The 21,298-nt window shown below is 42.7% G+C and overlaps 1 protein-coding gene across 5 annotated transcripts in view; it reads right to left on the bottom strand.

Annotated features, from left to right (window-relative positions):
• Positions 1-1,812: 1,812 nt before the first annotated feature.
• ABCC4 (ATP binding cassette subfamily C member 4) overlaps positions 1,813-21,298 on the bottom strand; it is a 166,134-nt gene continuing 146,648 nt past the window's right edge. For all 5 annotated transcript variants that reach the window (XM_044437824.1, XM_044437822.1, XM_044437823.1 and 2 more), the window contains 2 exons: positions 7,774-7,908; positions 1,813-3,368 (listed from right to left, as the gene is read on the bottom strand). In XM_044437824.1, coding sequence (XP_044293759.1) covers positions 3,261-3,368; positions 7,774-7,908 — 243 coding nt within the window. In that variant the 3' untranslated portion in view covers positions 1,813-3,260. The remainder of the gene's footprint in view (positions 3,369-7,773; positions 7,909-21,298) is intronic.

Raw genomic sequence — 21,298 nt, 5'->3', positions numbered from 1 at the left:
GAGAGAGAGAGAGAGAGAGAGAGAGAGAGAGAGAGAGAGAGTTCTACATATTCTCCAGTGAACATTTGGATCCTAGCCACAGTTTTTATATTTAATGAAAAAACCCTTCGAATAAGTAGTAAAACATAAAGTTTAATGGCATTGAAAAATGTTCCTCACATAACCATCGTTAGTTCATAGCATCCATTCAACTTACAGTGTTTTTAATTTGGATATCTATTACACTGACATCAGTTATGCAAAATGAAGTTCTGTTCTGTCAAAACACGTTAAAACAGCACATTCAGCATTCCCAGAGATACCTGGGATTTTTGTCAACATTCTAAAAACTATACTATTAAATCAATTCAGTTAGGCAAAATATGCTGCTTTTATGACCTGATCTTGCAAGATCAGGCTGTTTCTTTGGATAGCAAGAGGGATAGCCGATCTCTTGCTTTTCCATCTCTGGAGTTTCATACAACCTCAACTTAGGATGAAACGACTTATAAATGCCATTGAACATTAAATACACAAATCTCCTTAGAATATTTTGGACCCACTGTAAAGACTGCACATTATTATTTATGAACACTTATTTAATTGAAATGCACCAATTGCATTGTATTTGTGAAACCAGTTATGAATCTGATCAAGTGGATTCAGATGTGCAAAACCAAATGTGAGTTCACACTGAGGCAACAGACCAGATTGACTTAAATACCCAGAGCTTTTGCTCCTTATGGCAAGAGGAAAAAATGCAGCTATGTCCCTGAGATAGTGTCTGAGGGATAGATTGGATTCCCAGCTCCCAGGTCAGGCTGTGCTCCAAGCACGACGCTGGGGATCACAAATAGTGTGCAGACAACCATGCCGGCTGCTGACCACGGTCAGGAAACCAACCATGATGTGCTGCTAAAAAGCCAGTTTCAGGGGCTCAGGAAAAGACTGGAGCAGCCAAGATACTAGCTGTCCCAACAGTGCTGCAGCCCCCTTCCCTTTCCATCCAGCTAGATGGGCAAAAAAGCCCATGTTGCAAGAACAATGGGCAGGAGGATGGGAAGGTGAAAATGGTTTCGTAAGCGTCTTTGGGGGGGCTTATAAGCCGCCTAATAAGACTGCACCACAGTTTTACTCTTTTACTCTTGGCTGAGTCTGTTTAATTTTCTTTAATTGTCTTTTCATGTTTTATATTATTTTAAATGGTTAATTCTTACTGTTTTATCTTTTGTATTTTACTGTATTCATTCTGTTGTTGTCGTACACCGCCCAGACAGCTTTGACTATGGGTGGTATAGAAATAAAATCCTCCTCCTCCTCTCCTCCTCATCATCATCCATCATCACAGTCAACAAGTATTTCCTGGTATGTGCACGCAACAGGTAGCAGCATCGTGGCAATTCTGTGTCTCCACACTTTATGGCAAAGGGTGGGCATCTCTTGGGAGGGTCTTTAGCAGCCTTTCCAAGTTTCTCTTACCAACACTGCGAAACCTCAGGAAGAAATGGAAGGGTTACTTGTACCAATAAGTGCCTCAAGGAAGTGTGCAATGTGAAGACTTGGAGTAGAACTAGGCCTATCATATTATTCAACTTTTGCAAAGATGGATTTATTCAAATAATATATAGAATCTACTTGCAGGACAGATGGATGTCTAAAATAGTACTTTTTTGCTGAATAATTTGCTGATTTCTTCTGTAAGCAAGACCGTTCTTACCTGTACAGGATCCTCTCAGTCTAAATGGTTTGATTCTGAAAAGAGATCATGGGTAAACTACAGGTAATGATTGCAGTTGTGTATGATGTATTATTAAATAAAGAAAAATCACGAAGTGGGTTTAAATTAATGTATTTTCAATTACTTTTGGCTTGAAACGCAGTAAGGCACAATAAATGTATACAATGCATTGTTAATAACTGGGAGAGAACTCTGTGCATTTATGGGAACATTCTTGCTAAATTTGCTCACTGACAAGGAAAATGCCTGTTAGGTCATTTCAGCCCTTGCATACCCATGGACTCTCAAAATATGACTTTCAAGATTCAACAAAGCTTAGATAACATATGCCATCTTTCTAACACTTGACTCCTTTGTGATTTACTCCTCTGGAAGTAGTATACAACTGACCCTGATGAAAATCCTTCACTGCTAATGGAAGTTTGTGATGTACAACAGAGAAAATTGCCAAATGTAAAGATTTGTGGTATAAGTCTATTAAATTTTCTCATTCCCCACTTAATTCAAATTTAAAAGACAAGATCATTTTAAAAAGTTGCCTTCATAAAGCCTGGTCATTTCTTGAACTAGCCACTTTATCCAGTTGCTTAAAAACGGGCGTAACTGTTACAAATTCGCAAATATACATTTCTTGGGGAGGGCGACATTCACTCAGTTTTCTCTCCTTGCTTCAATATGCAGAGTGAGAAAATGTATTTGTATTTCCAACCTGAGAAAATGCACAGCACATTTCCAAGTGAGCTGTGCTCACCACCAGCGGTTCAAAACATTCACACGGCAGCAAAGAAATCACACAGATGCATGAAGGAGCTCCGGCCCTTTGCAGTGTACAAGCTGCGACCCACCAAGCTAAAAGCATCCCGATTGCTTATACGGTGACCACGCGCTTGGCTGGGAAGCACCAAAACAGAAGACCGGCCTTGCATGGCGAGAGGGTCATGAGTTGCTCAGGACTTCTTGTACAGCTGCAACGCCTGGAATAGACGAAAGGCGCCCTCTTTTCAGAGCCATGAGGCAAAGGGTGGGGTGGAGCCAGTGGGCAAAGCTGATGCAGCAACAGGCAGACGAGCATCGCCACCTCGGGACCAGCTCGCTGCGCCTGCTCAGCCCAGCTGGACAGTACTGTGGGCATACTTAAGCCATGACCTATGACCACCAAGTGGCCCAGAAATCCATGATCAGGAGGAGACCCTCACAGAGCACTCCCTCTCCGTTAAGGCACTTTTGTAGCAAAGCAAGAAAATAAGAATTTCCCAAGTACAGAACGTGGCTTTAGATTCTGCAGGGTAAAATATCTGTTTGCTAAATCCACAGGCTCAGGCAGTTATAAAACAAAGTTCAAGATGTGCTGCATTGTAAAAATATTGAACTGCATTACATTCAAATGAAAGGAACAAGTATCGTGAAAATATATTTTTTCTTCAATATAACAAGAAGCAATTCAGTGCAAAAACAGTCTTTTCTAACAGCAATTTTTGGTTTGCATTACATTACTATTACATCCTCCTAAAAGAAAATCATCCAGTGCCCCTAATGCATGGAATCATAGCGCAGTCTCAAAAATAATTAATCCTTGGGTATCTTCTCCTGATGAGTTGGTTACTGCTTCACCATTTGGAATAACTTCAGGGTAATTTTTCTTAAAATATACCTAGAGAGGGAAAATCTTGATGTTAGTTTCATAATTAGCTTGTTTTAAAGATTGTGACTTAAGGATATTTAACAATAGGAAAAGCATACATTTTAACTCCCTGCATTTTCCTTAAAAATTAGTAGAATCACCTGAAGAATTTTTAATAATTTGCAGGAAAGCTGGCGTATAGCAATGTATATATCTACCATCCCACTCGAAGTGCTAATAATTCAGATCAAATGATAACTTTATCATTTGACATTAACCAGATAAATAAAATCCTTTTACCAGCTCGGAAATGGAGATAAATTAAAAACAGGGTGACAAAGCAGCTTCAAAATCTAGTGTCTGCACAAGAGCTTTTCATTTTCAGACATAAAAATAAGCACAATGGATTTGGATGTTAATATCAAGGTTGTAATCCCTGCATTTTACAAACTATGATTGACAACCATTGAAACTTCAGGATGTACGTATGGAATATCCTGGTGTTTAATTTGCGCTTGGAGAAGTCACAGAGCCTTATAGAAATGTGATCTGGGGATAGGGTGCCACAATAATGAAAGGGAAAGGAAAGGCAGTAACAATGGCTCCACCAAGCAACTTCTCTAAAATGTAAGATGATACCAAATAATAGGACAGTTCTTTGCTGAGCCTTTGAGTTCTTGAATTCTAGCAATTTCTAGCTGAACTGCCAGAGATACAGGTTTCCTGATAAATGTATAATCAGAACATAAAGGAAATGAAATGCTGTCAAGTTTCACTGTTCCACAATCATCAGTTTTTAGTAGCTGTATCATATCTCTGTTCCCTGACAGATGCGTGTAACAAAATGAAATAATGTCAAGACTTGTGTGCTCTTATCGCAAAATGTGTTTGGGTGAAAAAGGACTTCAAAATGTATTTCTCCCCCCAAAGATGAATGTGAAAAGTTTTGTTTGAGCCTTTAAAACGTACACACAAAATACACTATCTTCCCGCTGGCTGACGTGTGTCATGAGCTCAGCCTAATATTCATGCTACCCTGCAAATAGAGCAGGAAACACATATTTTGTGCTCCCAGTAATATATGTTACTGAGAGATGCTCCCAGCAAATTAATAGGGCACTGTTCATATATAGATCATGGCCACAATCCAATGAGCACTCCTACATACGTGCAACACACCTAGGTATACTAAGGGATCTTCTCTTCACACACACACACACACACACTCCACAGTGAAAGTTACTTTTAAACACACCTCGCTTTTAAATAGTTTGCCAACTTATTTTCTGGCAGGGCTCTTATGCCCAAAAGAATTCTAGGGAAGGAAGACATTCCACAGCACGGACACTGCCCATCACTGTGTCCTCACTTTGTAATAAAGTTTGCCTCTGAATTTCCACTTGGTATCGAGAGGTTTCAGGCATATGCACCTTTCCAGAAAAAGAACTGGCAACTCCAAGTTGAAAACTATCTTGAAATTTTGTGTCACCCACACAGGGTTTTTGCAGATAGGAACCAGTACTCTGAATTGTGCCTGGAGACAGGCCAGTAGGTGGTCAGTGAAGGGTTGTAACAAGGGATTCATATGAGCCTTGCAACCATTCCAAGTCTGGCCATAGCATTCCCAGGCCACTGAAGCTTCTGAATGCTTGTCAAAGGCTTCCCCAGACAGCACAGTTCAAATAGGATGTATGCATAACCCTGGCCAGTTCAGACATGTTTAGTAAGAGATGCAGCTGGCACACTCAGTTGTGCAAACTCAAACTGAGGAGAGACTGGAAGAACTGGGCATGTTCGGCCTTGAAAAGAGAAGACTGAGGGGGGCATGGTATCCCTTTATAAGTACCAGAAAGGTTGTCACAAAGAGGAAGGTCAAGATCTCTTCTTGCTGATGGCAGAGTGTAAGACACAGAATCATCAATTCAAGTTGTGACAACCCAGATTCAGGCTGGACAGCAGGAAAAGCTTCCTCAAGAGCAATACAACAGTGGAACCGACTACTTAGAGAGGTGATGGGTTCTTCTACACTGGCGACATTGAAAAAAAACCTGGGCAGCCATCTGAGTGGGATGGTGTAACATGGTGTCCTGCAACAGCAGGGGGCTGGACCTGAGGGACTTCATGGCCCCTTCCAACTCTAGGAGATTCTATGATCTATGCAATGACTCTCCAGAGTCGCACTCTCAGAGCTTCCTTCCTCTAACGAGAGGGAAATGCGGTTAAATGAATTGCAGCATGGTCCTGGCTTCACACAAACCTTTCTGCAAGGCCTTCACTTCTCCAGTGCAAAGAACCCCCACAAGTCTTAAGTGTGCTTAAAGTTAACCAGTATAAAAGCAGGAAGTATTAGGCCTTGTGTATTTTCTGGACCCCCAGGCCTGGTAGGGAAATAGATCACACATAGGTGTCAAGAACACAGTTAGTGCACATTCTTGAAAAGTCTCGAGATGTGATGAATAACACCCATTTGTGACAACCCAAAATGGAGTCTGTGTGTGTTGTAAATCAACACTGACACAAACAAGTAAGTGTGTGTTAGTTCGTGCGCGGGAGGGTGTTGCAATCTGCAAGCATCGCAACTGGGCAGGTTTCTATTTCTCTCTGGATAACCAAATAACGCTATAAAGGCAAGGGGCATTTCCGTGTGGACAGAGGCGCTTGCTGCTGCCGGGGGACACCGCCGTCCGTTTCAATCCTCTCTCCTGCTTGAATGCGGGCTGTATTAAAGCTACTTATGGGATAAACCTAAACAAGAGAGTGAAGTTCCATTTCGTCCACACCAGATTTTGCTACTGACCAGTATGCGAAATGAGCGTTTAAAGGAGATTTCAAATAGTTCATTGTGTGCCAAGTTTACCATTTACTGCGGTGAAGACCAGTACTGATAAAGTTTTAACCACGGCTAAGGTTGGCGGTAGGAGAGGGACAATTTATATCTGAAAGCAGAGTAGAAATATAGATGGGGAGAAAGCGCCACTGATATCTGCTAACCATGCTTAAAGGATGAGCAGTATCACGTCTGCAAACAAGAAAAGCCGAGTTAACACAGGCAAGGGCTCCATTGAATAAAAAAGCAAGCTTCGAAGCAGACATTCACCAGGTTTTCTGTGGTGAATAAGAATAATTTTCACATGCTGAATTTTGGAAAAAGACGTTCTCTCTCTCCCTCTTTCCCACTCTTTCTTTCTTTCTGTCCAGAAATCCCTGAAAATGATTATTAGAAGTGTTTGCAGACAGAAAAACAAGCATCTGAGAAGGCTAGAAACTGTGCAAAGAATCAGAGTTGGGATATACTGCTTCTAGTTTTTAAAGAGTGGTATTAGTACACAAACCTGATATTAATTCTGTTATTTCTGTATTCATGCCAAAAGGAAATTTTCTTTCAGCTTGCACTGCACATGCCAAACATCTCAAAAGTCGACCTTCTTAGTGCGGTGCCCACCCTCTGGGGCAATCCCCTGCCCCTATGGTTTGGGAGGCAAAAACCTCCTTAAAATGTATTTGTTTATGAGAAACTTCCCTGGGCTAATAGTGGATAATCATCATGTGGTCCCTTCATTTCATTGTCTCTTTTCACAGTTTCCCTTGATCTAACATTTGTTGGGAGTGGAAAAGTTTTAGCATTCTATTATATAATTTTAATTCTGATGTTTAATGTCTGCATGCAAGCCACTTGGAGATAGACAGTATAAAAGGAAACACTTCATAATAAATATATGAACAAACTGCAGATTTGTCGGTCAATCTGTTGGTCTAGGATGGTGAAGCTTTCTTGCAGCTCTGACCACAATGCGCAGTGCTGGGCTAGACAAAAGCACAAGCATGATCAATCTCCATTTTACTATTCCTGGGACAGAAACCCCATGGAAAGGGTGGATGCAGAAGTGCTGTGAATCGATGGCCATCCATTCTCCACTAGCCTCCGTTCCCTAGCAGCACAGACGTCCATCAATTCCTACTGGCCATGAGACGTGCCCGACTCTGTTTCTACTTTTGCAAACTGGTAAAAGCAGGTAAATGCAGAAAAGAAGAAGGGGAGAAAAGCAGCCAAAACGCTTTATGAATTAATAAAAATTCTTTTGAAGGCTGCAGTGGTTAGGAAGCATCACAGACATGCAAGTGTATCAGGAGGGCAAAGAGTGTAGCTAAGACCACAGTGTATATTATCTTCCACACACGTCTAAGTACAATCTCAAGCACAGTTGTTTTCTGCTTTGGCAGCATGTTATTTCCAGCTCTGGGTATATATTATTCCAAATCCCAGTAATAAAGACTGAAAAACAAGGGTTTATAATTGAAAAGCTATGAGAGTTTTAACTATAGTGGAGAAGATGGTTTTTCTGAAACACTGAATATGCTAACTTGTGAAAAGTAAATAGTTGAGACAAATGTAATTACAACATTCGGTAGGGGAAGGGGAGGGGGGGCACTTTACCTGTTTTGCCGTTTCCATTATTGATGCTGCTTCAGCCTTGCCCAGCTGTTGAACCATCTTGTAAAACAAGCTCTCCTTTTCTTGTAGCAAAATGTATGGCTCAGCATATTCTTTCAGCCGTCCCGAATCTAAAACCTGGTGAGTCAGCAGAAGCAGGTGAACTCAGGCAACTGTGCCTCACTTGGCACAACAGCCCGATAGGCTTTTATGAGCTGAGAGCGAGATACAACGAGCGGGCGACGCAAAGCAATGCTAGGACAGTTCTCACAACCCGGTGCCAATCTTGATCTTATTGCTAAATGTCATCAGTGTATATTACATGCTCATGTGCAAAAGGCATGGGGCTCAGAATGAGAAACAGGAGCTTAAACCAACAGTTTTACAGAGAAAGTGGGCCCTGACTTCAAGGTATGGAGCCGTATAAGGATTAGACCTAACAAGGTACACATCATGGCAGCCCGACTGATACCATCAAGCCATCCAGAAAATGCCCGGAAAGTATCTTAGGGTAGAAAAGAACAGCCCAAGAGGAGTGAGGCTGCAGCGTAGCCCCCACTTGGTGCAGGGGGTACCCAACTCAGTAAGTATGGGTCTTGCAGGGGTTAAACTACCCCCACACAATCCAAGACCACCAGGCTCGCAGGACACAACAATGAGTTACATACACAGCCTGGCACTCGTGGGAGGCACAGTTCATTGGGGTTAACTGACCTACAACAAGCTGCAGTTTCCAGTAAATGAGGGTTGATTCACAAATGTTAGCCCATCTAAAGGGTTTGACTCCTACAGCACAAAGACGCTGGACACCTGGGGCGGCAGAGTGGGCTGAATGACAGTCATTTAGCAGACGCCTATCAAGATTTCAAATCTGTGTTCTTTATGATATGCAAGTCGGCTCTGACGGTACGCCAACATATACCCCAAGCACCAAAGTTCAAATTGCAAGCAACTTTCCATTTTCTCATTAAGATTTCCTTTAAATATAAACATAAGAGACCACGATGAAGAGTCAAGCTGGATCGGACCAAGGCCCATCTCATCTTGCATTTGGTTACACAGCAGCCTGTGAGAAATCCACAAGCAGGACTTTAGCGTAACAAAACCCCCAACTCTTATCCCTCAGCGACTAGGTCCCTGACACTGAAGGCAGCATCTGTTCATGAGGACTAGTAGCCACTGTTAGCCTTATTCACTGAATGCACATACACATGTGTACAGAGTAAGTGTTATGCCCTGAGGAACTTGACCTTTGGGGAATTCTGCATGACATATGGCCTCCTATCATACCCCGCAGATAACGATATGCAGGGTGCCCAGAGTCTCAAGCGTATCAGGACTGGCCTCAGCAAGTCTAGCCGTTTAGTAACCAAACTGAGACTTTTACTCTGGGCAGCTGCTTGAGAAGAACAGCGGCTCTAGCCACGCACCGGCACCGTCGAGGGTTTTGCCAGCCAGCTCTCGGTGCAGCTGCCTCTCCTGCTCACTCTGCAATCTGATGCTCTTCTCACCAGGCTGCCCACTGCTGAGACTACCGCTAGCCCGCAATGGTGGCAAACTACCGTGGTGGCTGGAATCCGCTTGAACTGCACTTATGCCCCACTTGAAGCATGGTCTAGCAGGGCTTTGCTGCTTGAGAAGAGCTCGTTTGTGGCAGCAGGATGGCAACCCCCAGCCTGCGCCTGCCCCGTTTCACATCAGAGAGGAAGCACCAGTGCAGAGTGGCCACTTTCTTCCCTTTCCCCTTGCCTCAGGTGAGGCACCTGCTGAAAGGCTCCAACGGGCAGAAGACTAAGGAGAGCGAGCCCTGTTGCCACTCCATTTCTGGCCCAGGTGCTCCTTCCACAGGCATTGATTAAGTGCTGCACTCCAGCTACTAAAATGACCAAGGGGCTGGGTCAGGGAAGGTTACGATACCTGGGACTGTTTATCTTAGAAAGCAAGCAAGGGGAGACAGGATCGAGGTGTCCAAATTGGGCACATTATGGACGAAGGGGATAGAGAGATGTTTTTCTTTGGTGGGAGATTCAGGACAGACAGAAAGTGCTGCTTCTTCATACAGCAGGTAAAGTATACAATAAAAGTCACTTCCACAGGATGTTTGGATGGATTTAAGAGGGGAATGGACAGATTCATGGCACAGAAAGTTGCTGGAGAACGTGGGTGCGAGAGTGCTGTTCCACTCGTATCCTACTTGGCTGGCCAGTGCGTGCACGGATGCTGGACAAGCATGATGCACCCAACGTCCTTTCCCCGGCAGCTGCTGCAGCTGCTTCTGTGGCTGTGATTGCCATGTGCTCACCAACCCTGCTCCATCTTTCCTGCCCCACGTCTTGTGGACTCCCCTCTTTAACCCCCTCCCCGTGAGATTCTCCTCCTTCCAATCTCCTACTCCCATCATTTGAAGTTGTGATGAGCATCCTGAAGCACACATGTTCCAATTCTAAACATGCTTCTCATATCCATGTGAATTTAATAAGGGATCCAAATGGAAACCGCACAAGCCTAGGAGTAAATAAGTCTGATAGTCCTGGCCTACGCATGTTAATTCAGAGTAAGCGCCAGGGTTCTTCTGGAGAGCCATTCTGTTTCTCATCGCATTTGTGGATCATCTGTTCAGCAAGAAGAGCTTTAAAACCAGTGTGGCTTTCTCCCAGGTCGGCAGGTACACGACTGCAGCCTCTGTTTCCAGGAAGCAGCAGGTGACAGGACTAGGGACCCAAGGCTCCACCTACACCTGGGCCTCTACCATCCGTGGACATTACGCAGAAGCTGCGTTTTGTGTTTTCCCTCAGTCAATACTGTCTGATTACACTTCAGTCATGTCTTTTCAAAGAGGGTCTGCCTCAAATTTGAGGCCATCCAGTGAATCTGATGGGCAGGGCAGCTGACTGAGAACACAGAAAAAAGAAGTCCTTCTGCACAGAACACATTAAGTGATGGCGATTTGTTGCCAGCAGAGGCGAGGGCCGTTGTCTCACATGGCTTTCAGCTGGAACGCTGGGGAGTAGAGTCTGTGTAGGCTTGTGTATAGGTTACAACCGCCCCCTTCAATCCCTGATCTGAGATAGCCAAGGCCAAAAGATAACCAGGCTCAGAGGATAGCGATTGTCAGGTGTAACAGGAAAGCAGTTAAGGGAGTTAAAGATGTACAAGGAAAATGTGTTATTGCTTTGCTCGAGTTCTTATCATGCAAGAGAAGAGGGGAATATGGATTTCAAAGCTTCTGACAATTAAGGCGAAGGCAGTGCCGAAAACTCAGAACTCTAAAGAAGCGAGTCAAAAACATGCAGGAACACAGACAGCTGCTTCCTCCCAAGTCATAGACTGGTCCAGGGTATTGACAGGACTGACGGGCAGCATTTTCAGCAGGGAGTTGCACCTGCTTGCAGAGCAGGGGCTGGCTCCACCACTGAGGTACGGTCCCTTTCCAGCTTGCACACTGAATCCAGTGTCTGACCCCTGGCAGAGGGAAGGGCCAGCATTTTCACTTCTGTGCTGCCCTATCGTCAGTGCTATTTGGATGGTACACAGCAACTCACAGAATACATTTACAATATAAATTAAAATGCAAGAAAAACCACATGAGTTTGGCTACCGAAATTTAAAAACTAAATTTAAAAACTCCAAATCTAAACAAGTTCATACAACTAGGCCCGTTAAAAAATAGCTGACATAGCGTCCCCCGTCCCCATGCCTTGGTGCAGAGGGCAGTCTGAAGCTAGGCCATTCCTCCCCAGACAGGGGCAAAGCGGGCAGAAGGCACTCCATGCGACTCAGGCCACCTGAACCCCAACTGGCAAAGATGCTCGTAGGGGATGCGCAAGGGGTGGATCTGATCCGTCAAGAAGAGTGCGAGGCTGCCCAGAACACGGCGAACGCTCTCCATCTCATCGGAAGAAGCGCCCGCCAGCAGCAGCATCTCAGCTTAGCATCCATCCCTGTACTGCCACAGAGGGGCACCAATTTAGCACATTCATAGACTTCTATCCTGGGGCTGAAGGGAGAAATAGAGAGGTGTGACATCAGTTTACTGATGGCAGCACACTCCAAAACTCTGGACAATTCCTTGAAACTCAGCGGATTCATGTAGCTCCTGAGACAGAACATCCTCCCAGGAATCCCCTGCTCCAGAATCCTGGGGGGGGCGGGGCGGGGTAAGCAATATTTCCTAAGCACCAATGAGTAAAATGGCCTAGGAAACGAAGGTAACTCACAGGCATGAGCCACGAGACTTATGGCATAACCTCTAAAGTTTAGCAGAGCATGGTCTTTACTGGTATTAATTTTTTAATCTTATTGAAAAGCCGGGCCAGTCCTACCATTAAGCAGAGCAAGGCCAGCGCCTTTGGGGGCAGGTGCTGTGGGACGGCAGTGGCAGCGCTGTGGCTGCTCTGCTGGCCTGCCTAGATATGTCTCTCGGTCGGATGATTGGGCTGTGCATGCCATACAATGGCCGCATTCTCTCAACATGACAAGCCACCCTAGTGGTTACCATGATACACAGGGTTGTTGTTGTTTCTACCATTATCTACCTGACAATCAAGTGGTACCTACTTTATCATGGTTTCCATCCTCCAGGCATAGTCCTTCCACTGCTGGCATGTGTCCCATCAGACACTGCACCTGAAACTCAATCCCAAGGTGCATCACTCCCTGCTTGTGTCATCTGCCTCATCTTCATCGATCCACAGATACAGGTTAGATGGCTAGAGTGGCTCCTGCAGTTGCCACTCTTTCCAGAGGACTCTCTGGTAGTTGTATACCAGGAGTGCTGAAAACATGATCCTAGGTTCAGACAAGCCATGATACTACAGGAAAAGCATAGAACGAAGTGCAGCTTCTTATCATGGTTTCCAAGTCCAAACCTCCTATGGTGAAGTGCTGTGACTGGATTCAAACAGTGTGAGAGGCCATTCATGGGGGCGGGGGGAAGCAAAAACAAAAGCACAGCTTGTTGTGTTGTCTGAACCCAGCTAATCTGTTTTGCACCCTATAAGCCCATGTGCGGTAGCGAACACATTCTTATTGCCATTTTAAAGTAGGACTTGACTGCCAATTCAGATGCTTCTGTATATAGAAAGAGCAAGGGTGCCATCTTACCATTTGCTTTAGGCAGCAAAATAGCTTGGGCAGATCCTGTTGAAAAGATAAATGATTCCTCCCCTCCCCATATACCTGAATAACAATAAGGATTATTGGCAACAACAGGCACACACACATTGTTAAATTAGTGTACATCCCCATGCCTTATGAATCAGAGATAAATCTTACTGGATTCAATGGGCTTTATTCTCTGCCCTTGCTGTTGTTATGTGCTTTCAAGTCATCTATGAATGACAATCCGCCAAAATGTTCTCCCCATGACAGCTCCTTTCAGCTTCTCCAAGTTCAAGGCAGTAGCTTCCTTTATGGATTCAATTAATCTCGTATTTGGCCTTTCCTTTCATCTTCTGCCTTCAACTTTCCCTAGCATGGTCTTTTCCAAGGAGTCTTGCCTGTGTCCAAAGTATGACAGTTTCAGTTTTATCATTTTTGCTTCCGGCTTGATTTGATCCAGGACCCACTTGTGTGTCCTTCTGTTTATTCAGGGTATTTGAAAAGCTCTTCTCCAGGACCATGTTTCAGATGCATCCATTTTCTTCCCACCGGCTTTCTTCACTGTCCAACTTTCACACCCATACTTGCGACTGGAAGTACAGTAGTTGGGCTGATCTTGACCTTGGTCTCCAGTAAAACATCTTTACATCTCTGTCATTTGTCTGTGTCATTTAGCTTAATAGCCAAATTAGCATCTGTTATACCACGGTGTAAATATTTTTTCCAGTATCAACAGTAGCTATCTTAACATACACTTTGATTTCTTTCTCATTTACATATGTGAGGACAGATTGCAAACATTGCATTCTTATTTACTACATTTAATCATAATTAAGAGCACCTTTCTTAAAAGTTTAAGAATAATTGAATCTTTCATATATACAGTATCAGCACAACAAGCAAGATGTCCTGTAATTTGGCTCTCCAATTTAGATGCCTTGAATATGTAATTTTTAAAGAAGCATAGCCCTTTATTGTGTAATAGTTCCCTTTGAAATTAAAGTAGGGTGGGAATCTAACTATAAATATAGGTTTCAGCTTCTTTGTGAACGACCGACCGCATGAAGTGAAACTTTTTGCTTCCGTAAAGTTTAGAACAACACAGCCTCAATCCCAGCTCATTCATTTGCCTGTTCACAAGCATCATGTGAAAAGAAACCACTTAGTGCTTGCAGCAGTCACCATTTCCTGCTGATGTCTCTTCTAAGCCAAGTTTCAGAAGAATATGGTCCATCCATTTCTTTGCCTTGTGCTGGAGTATTCTGCATGATTGCTTCTGCCAACCATGAGCTCTGATGTGAACCAGGAAGTCTGGTTTGTCTCCCCTGCCAAGGCCATAATTCTTGGTTTGTGCAACACAGCAGACAATCCAAGGAGGATCTATTGCCATAAGTATCTGGGCACCATAAACTAACTTGCTACTTATGGGCAAAGCAGGACCCAGTTAGAACACTAAGACGGCACAAGACAAAAACAGATTAAATAAAGAGGAGATTAAAAAGCTGGTTTGATTTAAGCTTACAGAACCACTTCCCAATAGAACCATCTTGCAGTTCCAGAGAGGCCCTGCTTCCTATTAGTGCTGAATTAGGACACACTAACAAGGATGAAAAGGCAAGTAAATCACACTTGGAGAGAGAAGGCCTTTCACACAAAACTCTTGGTACAAATACTGCAGAAAGTCCTTTTTGGTTCACCTTCAAATGACCTCATATCCAAATCTTGGACTGACAACTGGCAGTCAAGCTATATTCTTCTTCTGATTATTTTCTGACATTTTCTATTATGTTCCCCATAGCCACACAACCGCCATTTAGGAAAAAGCCAAAAAAACTGTGAGACATCAAGCACAGTAAGGCTCAACAGTCATGTGTGGCCAGTTGCCAGCAACTTCAGGTTGTCAATTCTGAGAACTGAAAATTGGCACCCGAGTGGGACTGGAGCATTAAGGGTTGGGCCAGAACTCAGAATAGATCTGAGTTGTAGTGGGAAATTAACCTTGTCCAATTACTGGAAAAGTAATTGGCATAAGAGATTCTACCCCCAAAGCCACAACTTCGTCCCTGGTTAGTTGGAAACCTTAGGCAAAGTAAACCTTTCCCTCCATAGTGTTCCTCTAGTATGGCAAAATAACAAATAAACAAAAAAGCTATATTGGATTTGATGGATAACACATTGCATTGAGCTGGTTTAGCCCATGGACAATGTATCTTTTCCTCTGTAAGTTAGTTGGACCATCCTGGAGTTTGCATTCACATGGCAAACTGGGGTATCAGAGACATAATTAAATATGCCTGTGATTAGATGTACAAAAAGGACCACACTGTTTACAAGAGCTAGAGCTGGCATGACAAAAGTCACTATTCAAGCACGGTACAGGACTATTCGTCCTACTTTCACAAGATGTGGAAACCTGGAATTGAGATGCATTTAATTGTTAATGGCGTTGTTACCATTTTATGTATACAAGATACTCAACATTGTTAAGATGCAAGATATGTTTTATAATGGCACAACTTCTCCCCCCCTCAACCAAACCTAGACTTGTAGATTGCATAAATATCTCCTCTCCCCCAGTCAGCGCTTAGTAGTAGCACCTTTGGCAGCATTTAAACCTGTGAATCTGCTTGGGTAAGTCTCTATGAGTTTTGCACATCTGAGTCCTGCAGCATTTGCCCAATTCTTCAAGACAAACTGCTCCACCTCTGCCAGGTTGGATGAGAACCATTGGTGAACAGCAACTTTTAAGTCTTGCCACAAATTCTTGAGAACTGGGCTTTGACTGGGCCTTCAGTCCTGACCATGTTCCCAATCTCTGCTGAGGAAAGGCATTCCCATCACATGATGCTGCCCCCACGGCCACTGTGGGTAGGATGTTCTCAGGGCAATCAGCACCATGGCTTTGTGCCACACAGTGTTTTGCAACAGTTCCAAACTCCAAATGGGCTTTGAGATGGGTTAGTTTCGGCAATAGCTTTCTTCTCTTCCATAAAGCTCAGCTCTTTGGAGCATCCAGGTGATAGTTGTTCCATGGATGATTTCTCCCATCTCAGTGGTAGATACCTTCATAATTACCATTGGCCTTTGGCTTGCTTTTCTGATTCATAGCCCTTCTTACTTACTCACTGAGTTTTGGTGGACAACTTTCTCTAAGCAGAGTTGAAGTTGAGCCATAGTCTTACATTTTCGTAATAAAGAATTTGAAGGGTATTCGGAGCAATGGCCATAATCTGGTTTGTTTTCTGTTGTTAGATAATCCAGCTGTTTCACGCTTCTGCACAACTTCCTTTCAGAGTTATTTGGATAATTCTTTGGTCGCTTAGATAATCTCTCCAACAATCTCTGGGGCTTCCAGAAACAGGTGTATTTAATTTGACAACATGTGGGTGGGCTCTATTCAACTCCGTACGGACAGAAAATGACTTCTGGGGGGAGAAGGTTGCTCATATTGGAGCAAGAGGGGTGAACACTTCTGCAAGCAACAAGTGCTGGTCTGTTTTTGTTTCCTTAAATTTTGTGCCACAATATTTTCCACCTTCACAGTGCAACACAGTATCTTGTGTATATCAAGTAGTGCCAATGCCAACTCAATCAACTGTAGTTCCAGCTCATAACAACACGATGTGGCGAAGTCAAAGGGGAGTGAAGTTTTACAAGGCACTGTACATATGTCCACATGGACAAATAGCCACAAAGTCTGGACTGTCCAGGCTGGTTGGATGGGTGGGTAAAGTCACAAAATTTTGTAAACTAGTTCAAAGTATATTATAGGCTGTGAAATACACAATTATTCTTCATAGTATTGATATGATCAGAATTCTGTATATTAATCAAATTTGCCTATATTATGGCAGTTATTTTGTTTTCAGAATTTCATATTGCAAAGAATTACATGAGATTCAGCAAGAAATACTGGAAGACTTAGGACAGAAAGCCACAGATGGAAGACCTAGGGACAAGAAGGGATATGGAAATAAGCACAATTTGGGCTTTTAAACGTTTTCTCAATTCTACCTGGAAGATCAATCCAGCTCATGTCCGGATAAGCCTGTGAACTTTCTGTTAAGGTGAAAATCATGAAGTACTTGGGTGTGTACAAAGCATACAATCGGTTTTCAATGATTAAAGTGTGTATGTTGCTTACTTAAAATGTGTGCATATTTTTCTAATGAACATTTTAAAAAACACATTTTACTCTCCTGTAAACAGCATGCCAGGTTCAGAAATGTTTGAGCTTTGGCCAGAAATTGCATTTACATTTGGGAGATATACATGGGTCATACACAAATTGAAATAAATTTGCCCTATATTCTTAGGAATGAGTACAGGCCTTCCCAATGTGTGAATGCTGCATTTGACTAAGCCAAATATGGCTCGGCAACCACACTTCGTGACCAGCCCAACAAGCATCAGCACAGGAGGATTATGTTGCTAAAGATTCACTTTCTGAACTGTCTTAAGTTTTTGCATGTCTATGTGGGTTAGAAATATGCAGATTTTTGCAAGGCAGTCATTCTATTTTGATTGATTGATTTTATTTTATTTTATTAGGGATATTTCTAACCCGTCCAATCACTGTGTGTCTCTGGATGGCTTACAGGGCCATGATCCATGTGGATGCCTTCTCCCTGCTAATGGATGATACAAAATCTGCCCATATGAGCATACACAGAGACACTGAGATGAGCCACTGGGGCAAGGCAGATGGCAAGGTATTTTCTAAGGGGCTCAGAAAGTCTCTAGCTACAGCGAATATTTAATTTTCCAGCCACACTTCAGCTGAGAAGTTGGGGAGAAATTCTATCAAGCAGGTATCCTTCAAGTCTGCAAAGCTTTTAGCCACCGAACAAGCACAGTGTCACAGAATGAAATGGTTAAAGGAAAAGGGTGAGATTGGGAAGGCAGTAAGAACAGCTTATTGTGAGATTATGTGATATTTCAGACTAGCACCCGATGTCATGTTGCAGATGTCAAAGGAAGGCCTAAGGCAGGGGTTAGGCACGTCTTTTCTTACAAACACACATATAAATTATAATCAAAATCTAGTACTTCAGCCAAGTTTCTGACATTCCTGCTTAGGCTAAGAAGAAACTTCAGCTCCATGAACTGAACCCAACTCATAAAGAAAACTACCTGCAAAAGAAGCCGTTTCATAGAAACATTGGCAAACTCCAGCGCTTAACCATTTGTACTTTTCTTTTGTCATCCAACTGCAGCTAGACTGCACATCCTACTGAACATGACATATAATGGTTTGCTCTAGACATTACAGTGAAATGCAAGAGCTGCTGTATTCATCTTCTTAATTCAGACAGACCCAGAGTTACTACAAGACAAGACAGGAATAATCCAAGAGGACAGGAAGGCAGTAATATTTTAGCACAGAACCTGATATCAGGAGAACATGATTTGAGTACCCGATTTCCTATAAATTAATTGGTGTGACCTTTTCCTTATACGATATTGATTGGGATTTTCACACAGCTTCAGGTGTGCTCTGGATGAGTCTTGAATGTGAAACCAGGTTACAGTCTGCTGAACCAGCCCAATACTTCTTGTGCTTCTCTCTCACTACGTCCTTTCTCTGTTCTTGTCTATGCGCCTCATTCACTTGCGGATCAACAAAAATTACAGTGACAGCAGCTGCCCATATCACTGCGGCCAGTAACGCGAGGAACAGTGGCGATAGCTCCCTCCCGCCACTCCTCCTAGCCTACGAAATGCTTTCTATGGTTATAGTTATGCACTTGCAGCCTCAGCAAGACAAGAATACTAGGCATACACAGGCCTGCGTGTCTGCATGCAACAGTCTGACTCCACAGGGATGCAACTCATTTCCTAAAGAGTCCTTTTTTTCTCTAAATTGAAAAGTTTTTTTTCCTCTAAATTAAGGCAAATATAAATGTAAGAATCTAGCACATGCAACACAAAGCAACTTCTGCAAGCCAACTCCGCAGTGTTGATTGCACATAGGAAAACACACCATAGGCCAGACAGAGGATCTGCCTTGCCATGGCTTGTCCTCCTTCCCTTCCCTTGCCTTGCCTTGCCTTGCCTTGCCTTGCCTTGCCTTCCCTCTTCCTCGGTCAGCTGACTCAGGCAATACCTCGGAGAACTCCAAAACAGAATGCATCTTGCCTCCTCATTCCAGCATCCTCCCTAGTCCAGGTGCTCTCTTTTAGATCCCTGGCATTTTTTAAAAAGTTCTGAGATTAATTAAAGCACATTTGGGGTTTGTAATTATTATTGTTCTTTTTCTCTTGCAAGTACGCTCTTATTTCTTATTACTATTTCTGCCCTGGTCCTTCATAACTATGTGCAATAGCAAGCCTCATTTTATGGTTAAAGGCGTACCTGAACGATCTGATCCCATTCTTTGATGAATATCTGTGCTTATGATATACACTTAACCTTTGATCTACTCTGAATTGATCTACTTCTACATGGCATTGCAACCATATGCTTTTACGAAATCAACTATGAAAAAAATAAGACTGAAATATAATTTTTATATAGATGAACAAGTAGAATTTCCACATGCAGTAAAATGAGATGAAATGAAATCTCTAATAAGCATTTGTATAAGTGAATCAGCAGAAATTAAGAAAGCCTCACAAGAACAAAAACAAAAATACACACTTTCATCAGAAATAAAACTTTTTGAAATGAAACACAAAACACAAAATATTTTGAAACACAAAATAATCAGATGGGATAAAAATCTATTATCTTTTACTCAAAAAAAAAATTAAAAGAACTTAAGATTTTGAAATCACTTTAATCAGAAATAAGAATTTAGGTACAGGAATTCTAAATTTTTGGCATGTGAATTAAAGTGCTGTAACCTAAGAAATACTATTTGATCAATTAAAAATAATGAAAATTCATTAATTTGGGGGAAATTAAATTAGTATTCACTTTGTACAAGTTTATTCAGAATTATACTCCACTTTAGACCATGATGTTACACAGATAAATATTTAGAAGATCTATAATTTAAACATTTATAGAACAATGCAGGGAAATTCTGAACTTCCTAATCATGTCTTATGAAATAGAAGTGCCCTTCAGAACACTACGAATGGAAAATCTCTTGGTCTTGATGGATTCGTTGTGGAATTTTATAAACAAACCTTTTAATGGCAATACTAGTGATATTATCTAATGAAGTGCTTAAAGGGCACCAAATTTCAGAGACTTGGAAAATGCTTTCGATCATTGTGCTTCTTCAAGTGGGCAAAGATCAATTTAAAGTTGTATAACTTTGTACATAAAGTTTTATGTATATAAACATATATACATGTTTATAAACATGGGCCCATCTCATTTATTAACAGTGATTACAAACTGCTGATATCTCTTATGGCTTCTAACATTATATTAATTCAAATCAGTCTGGATTTATTATCTACAATAATCCCATTTTTAGAGTTCTAATTTTTTTCGACCATTAGGAAAACTTTAAAAAATCTCTAGCTACCCTATCCTTAGATGCTCAAAAAACTTTAGATAATTTAAACCAGGGGTCCTCAAACTTTTTCTAAAGGGGTCCAGGTGACAGGAGCCAGTGGTGGATACGGGCCGATGGGGCGCGCACACACACACACACACACACACACGGCAAGGTGAGGCCGGGGCTGGGGGGCACGGGGCGAGGCGCCAGCTTGCTCGCAAGGAGATCGTTTTCTCCGAGCAAGTCCAAAGCGACCTCCTCGCGAGTAAGCTGCCGCCGAGCGCATGCACAGCAAGGCGCCAGCTTGCTCTCAAGGAGATTGTTTTCTCCGAGCTAGTCCAAAGCGGCCTCCTCACGAGCAAGCTGTGCGCCTGCGTGTGCCTGTGCACACGCCCAGCGAGTGCAAAACCTGCGGGGCGGGCTGGTTAAATGGGCATGACAGGCCACATCCGGCCCTCTGGCCTTAGTTTGAGGACCCATGATTTAACCATCCCTTTCTATAAAGGGTGATGGAAAAAATAAATATGGGTTAGCTTTTTATGTACTTGATTCAAAGACTGTGTGTAATTTTCTCACCTTTGATTAATGCATTTGATTCAGAAAAATAGTAAAAGTACTAATTGTACTAAAAAGTACTAATACTACTAAATAACATTGTCTCTAATGTTCTTTACTTTTGCATAGTGATTCAACTATTGATATGTTACAACACTCCTACCCAGATTCTGTCCTTCCGTTCATCAGACTTCTTATGCTTGGCCCTCACTTATGAAGTGAGCCAAACCAAGAAGTCTGCAAATATTTGCATAACTCAGGTTGCACAACGGGCAACCTTCTTCCATTGCATACGCAGCACAACAGCTGCTAGGTCACAAGCACAGATGAAGGACACTTCTTGCTCGGCATTCATGGAGGTTCATTTCCTGGTGGGCACCCATGCAAACGCTTCTTGCACTCTCTAGGAAGTCAGACTCA

Source organism: Varanus komodoensis, unplaced genomic scaffold (genome assembly GCF_004798865.1).
Source record: "Varanus komodoensis strain SLA01 unplaced genomic scaffold, ASM479886v1 scaffold31, whole genome shotgun sequence".
Lineage (NCBI taxonomy): Eukaryota > Metazoa > Chordata > Lepidosauria > Squamata > Varanidae > Varanus > Varanus komodoensis.
This window is presented reverse-complemented; position numbering and strand designations above follow the sequence as displayed.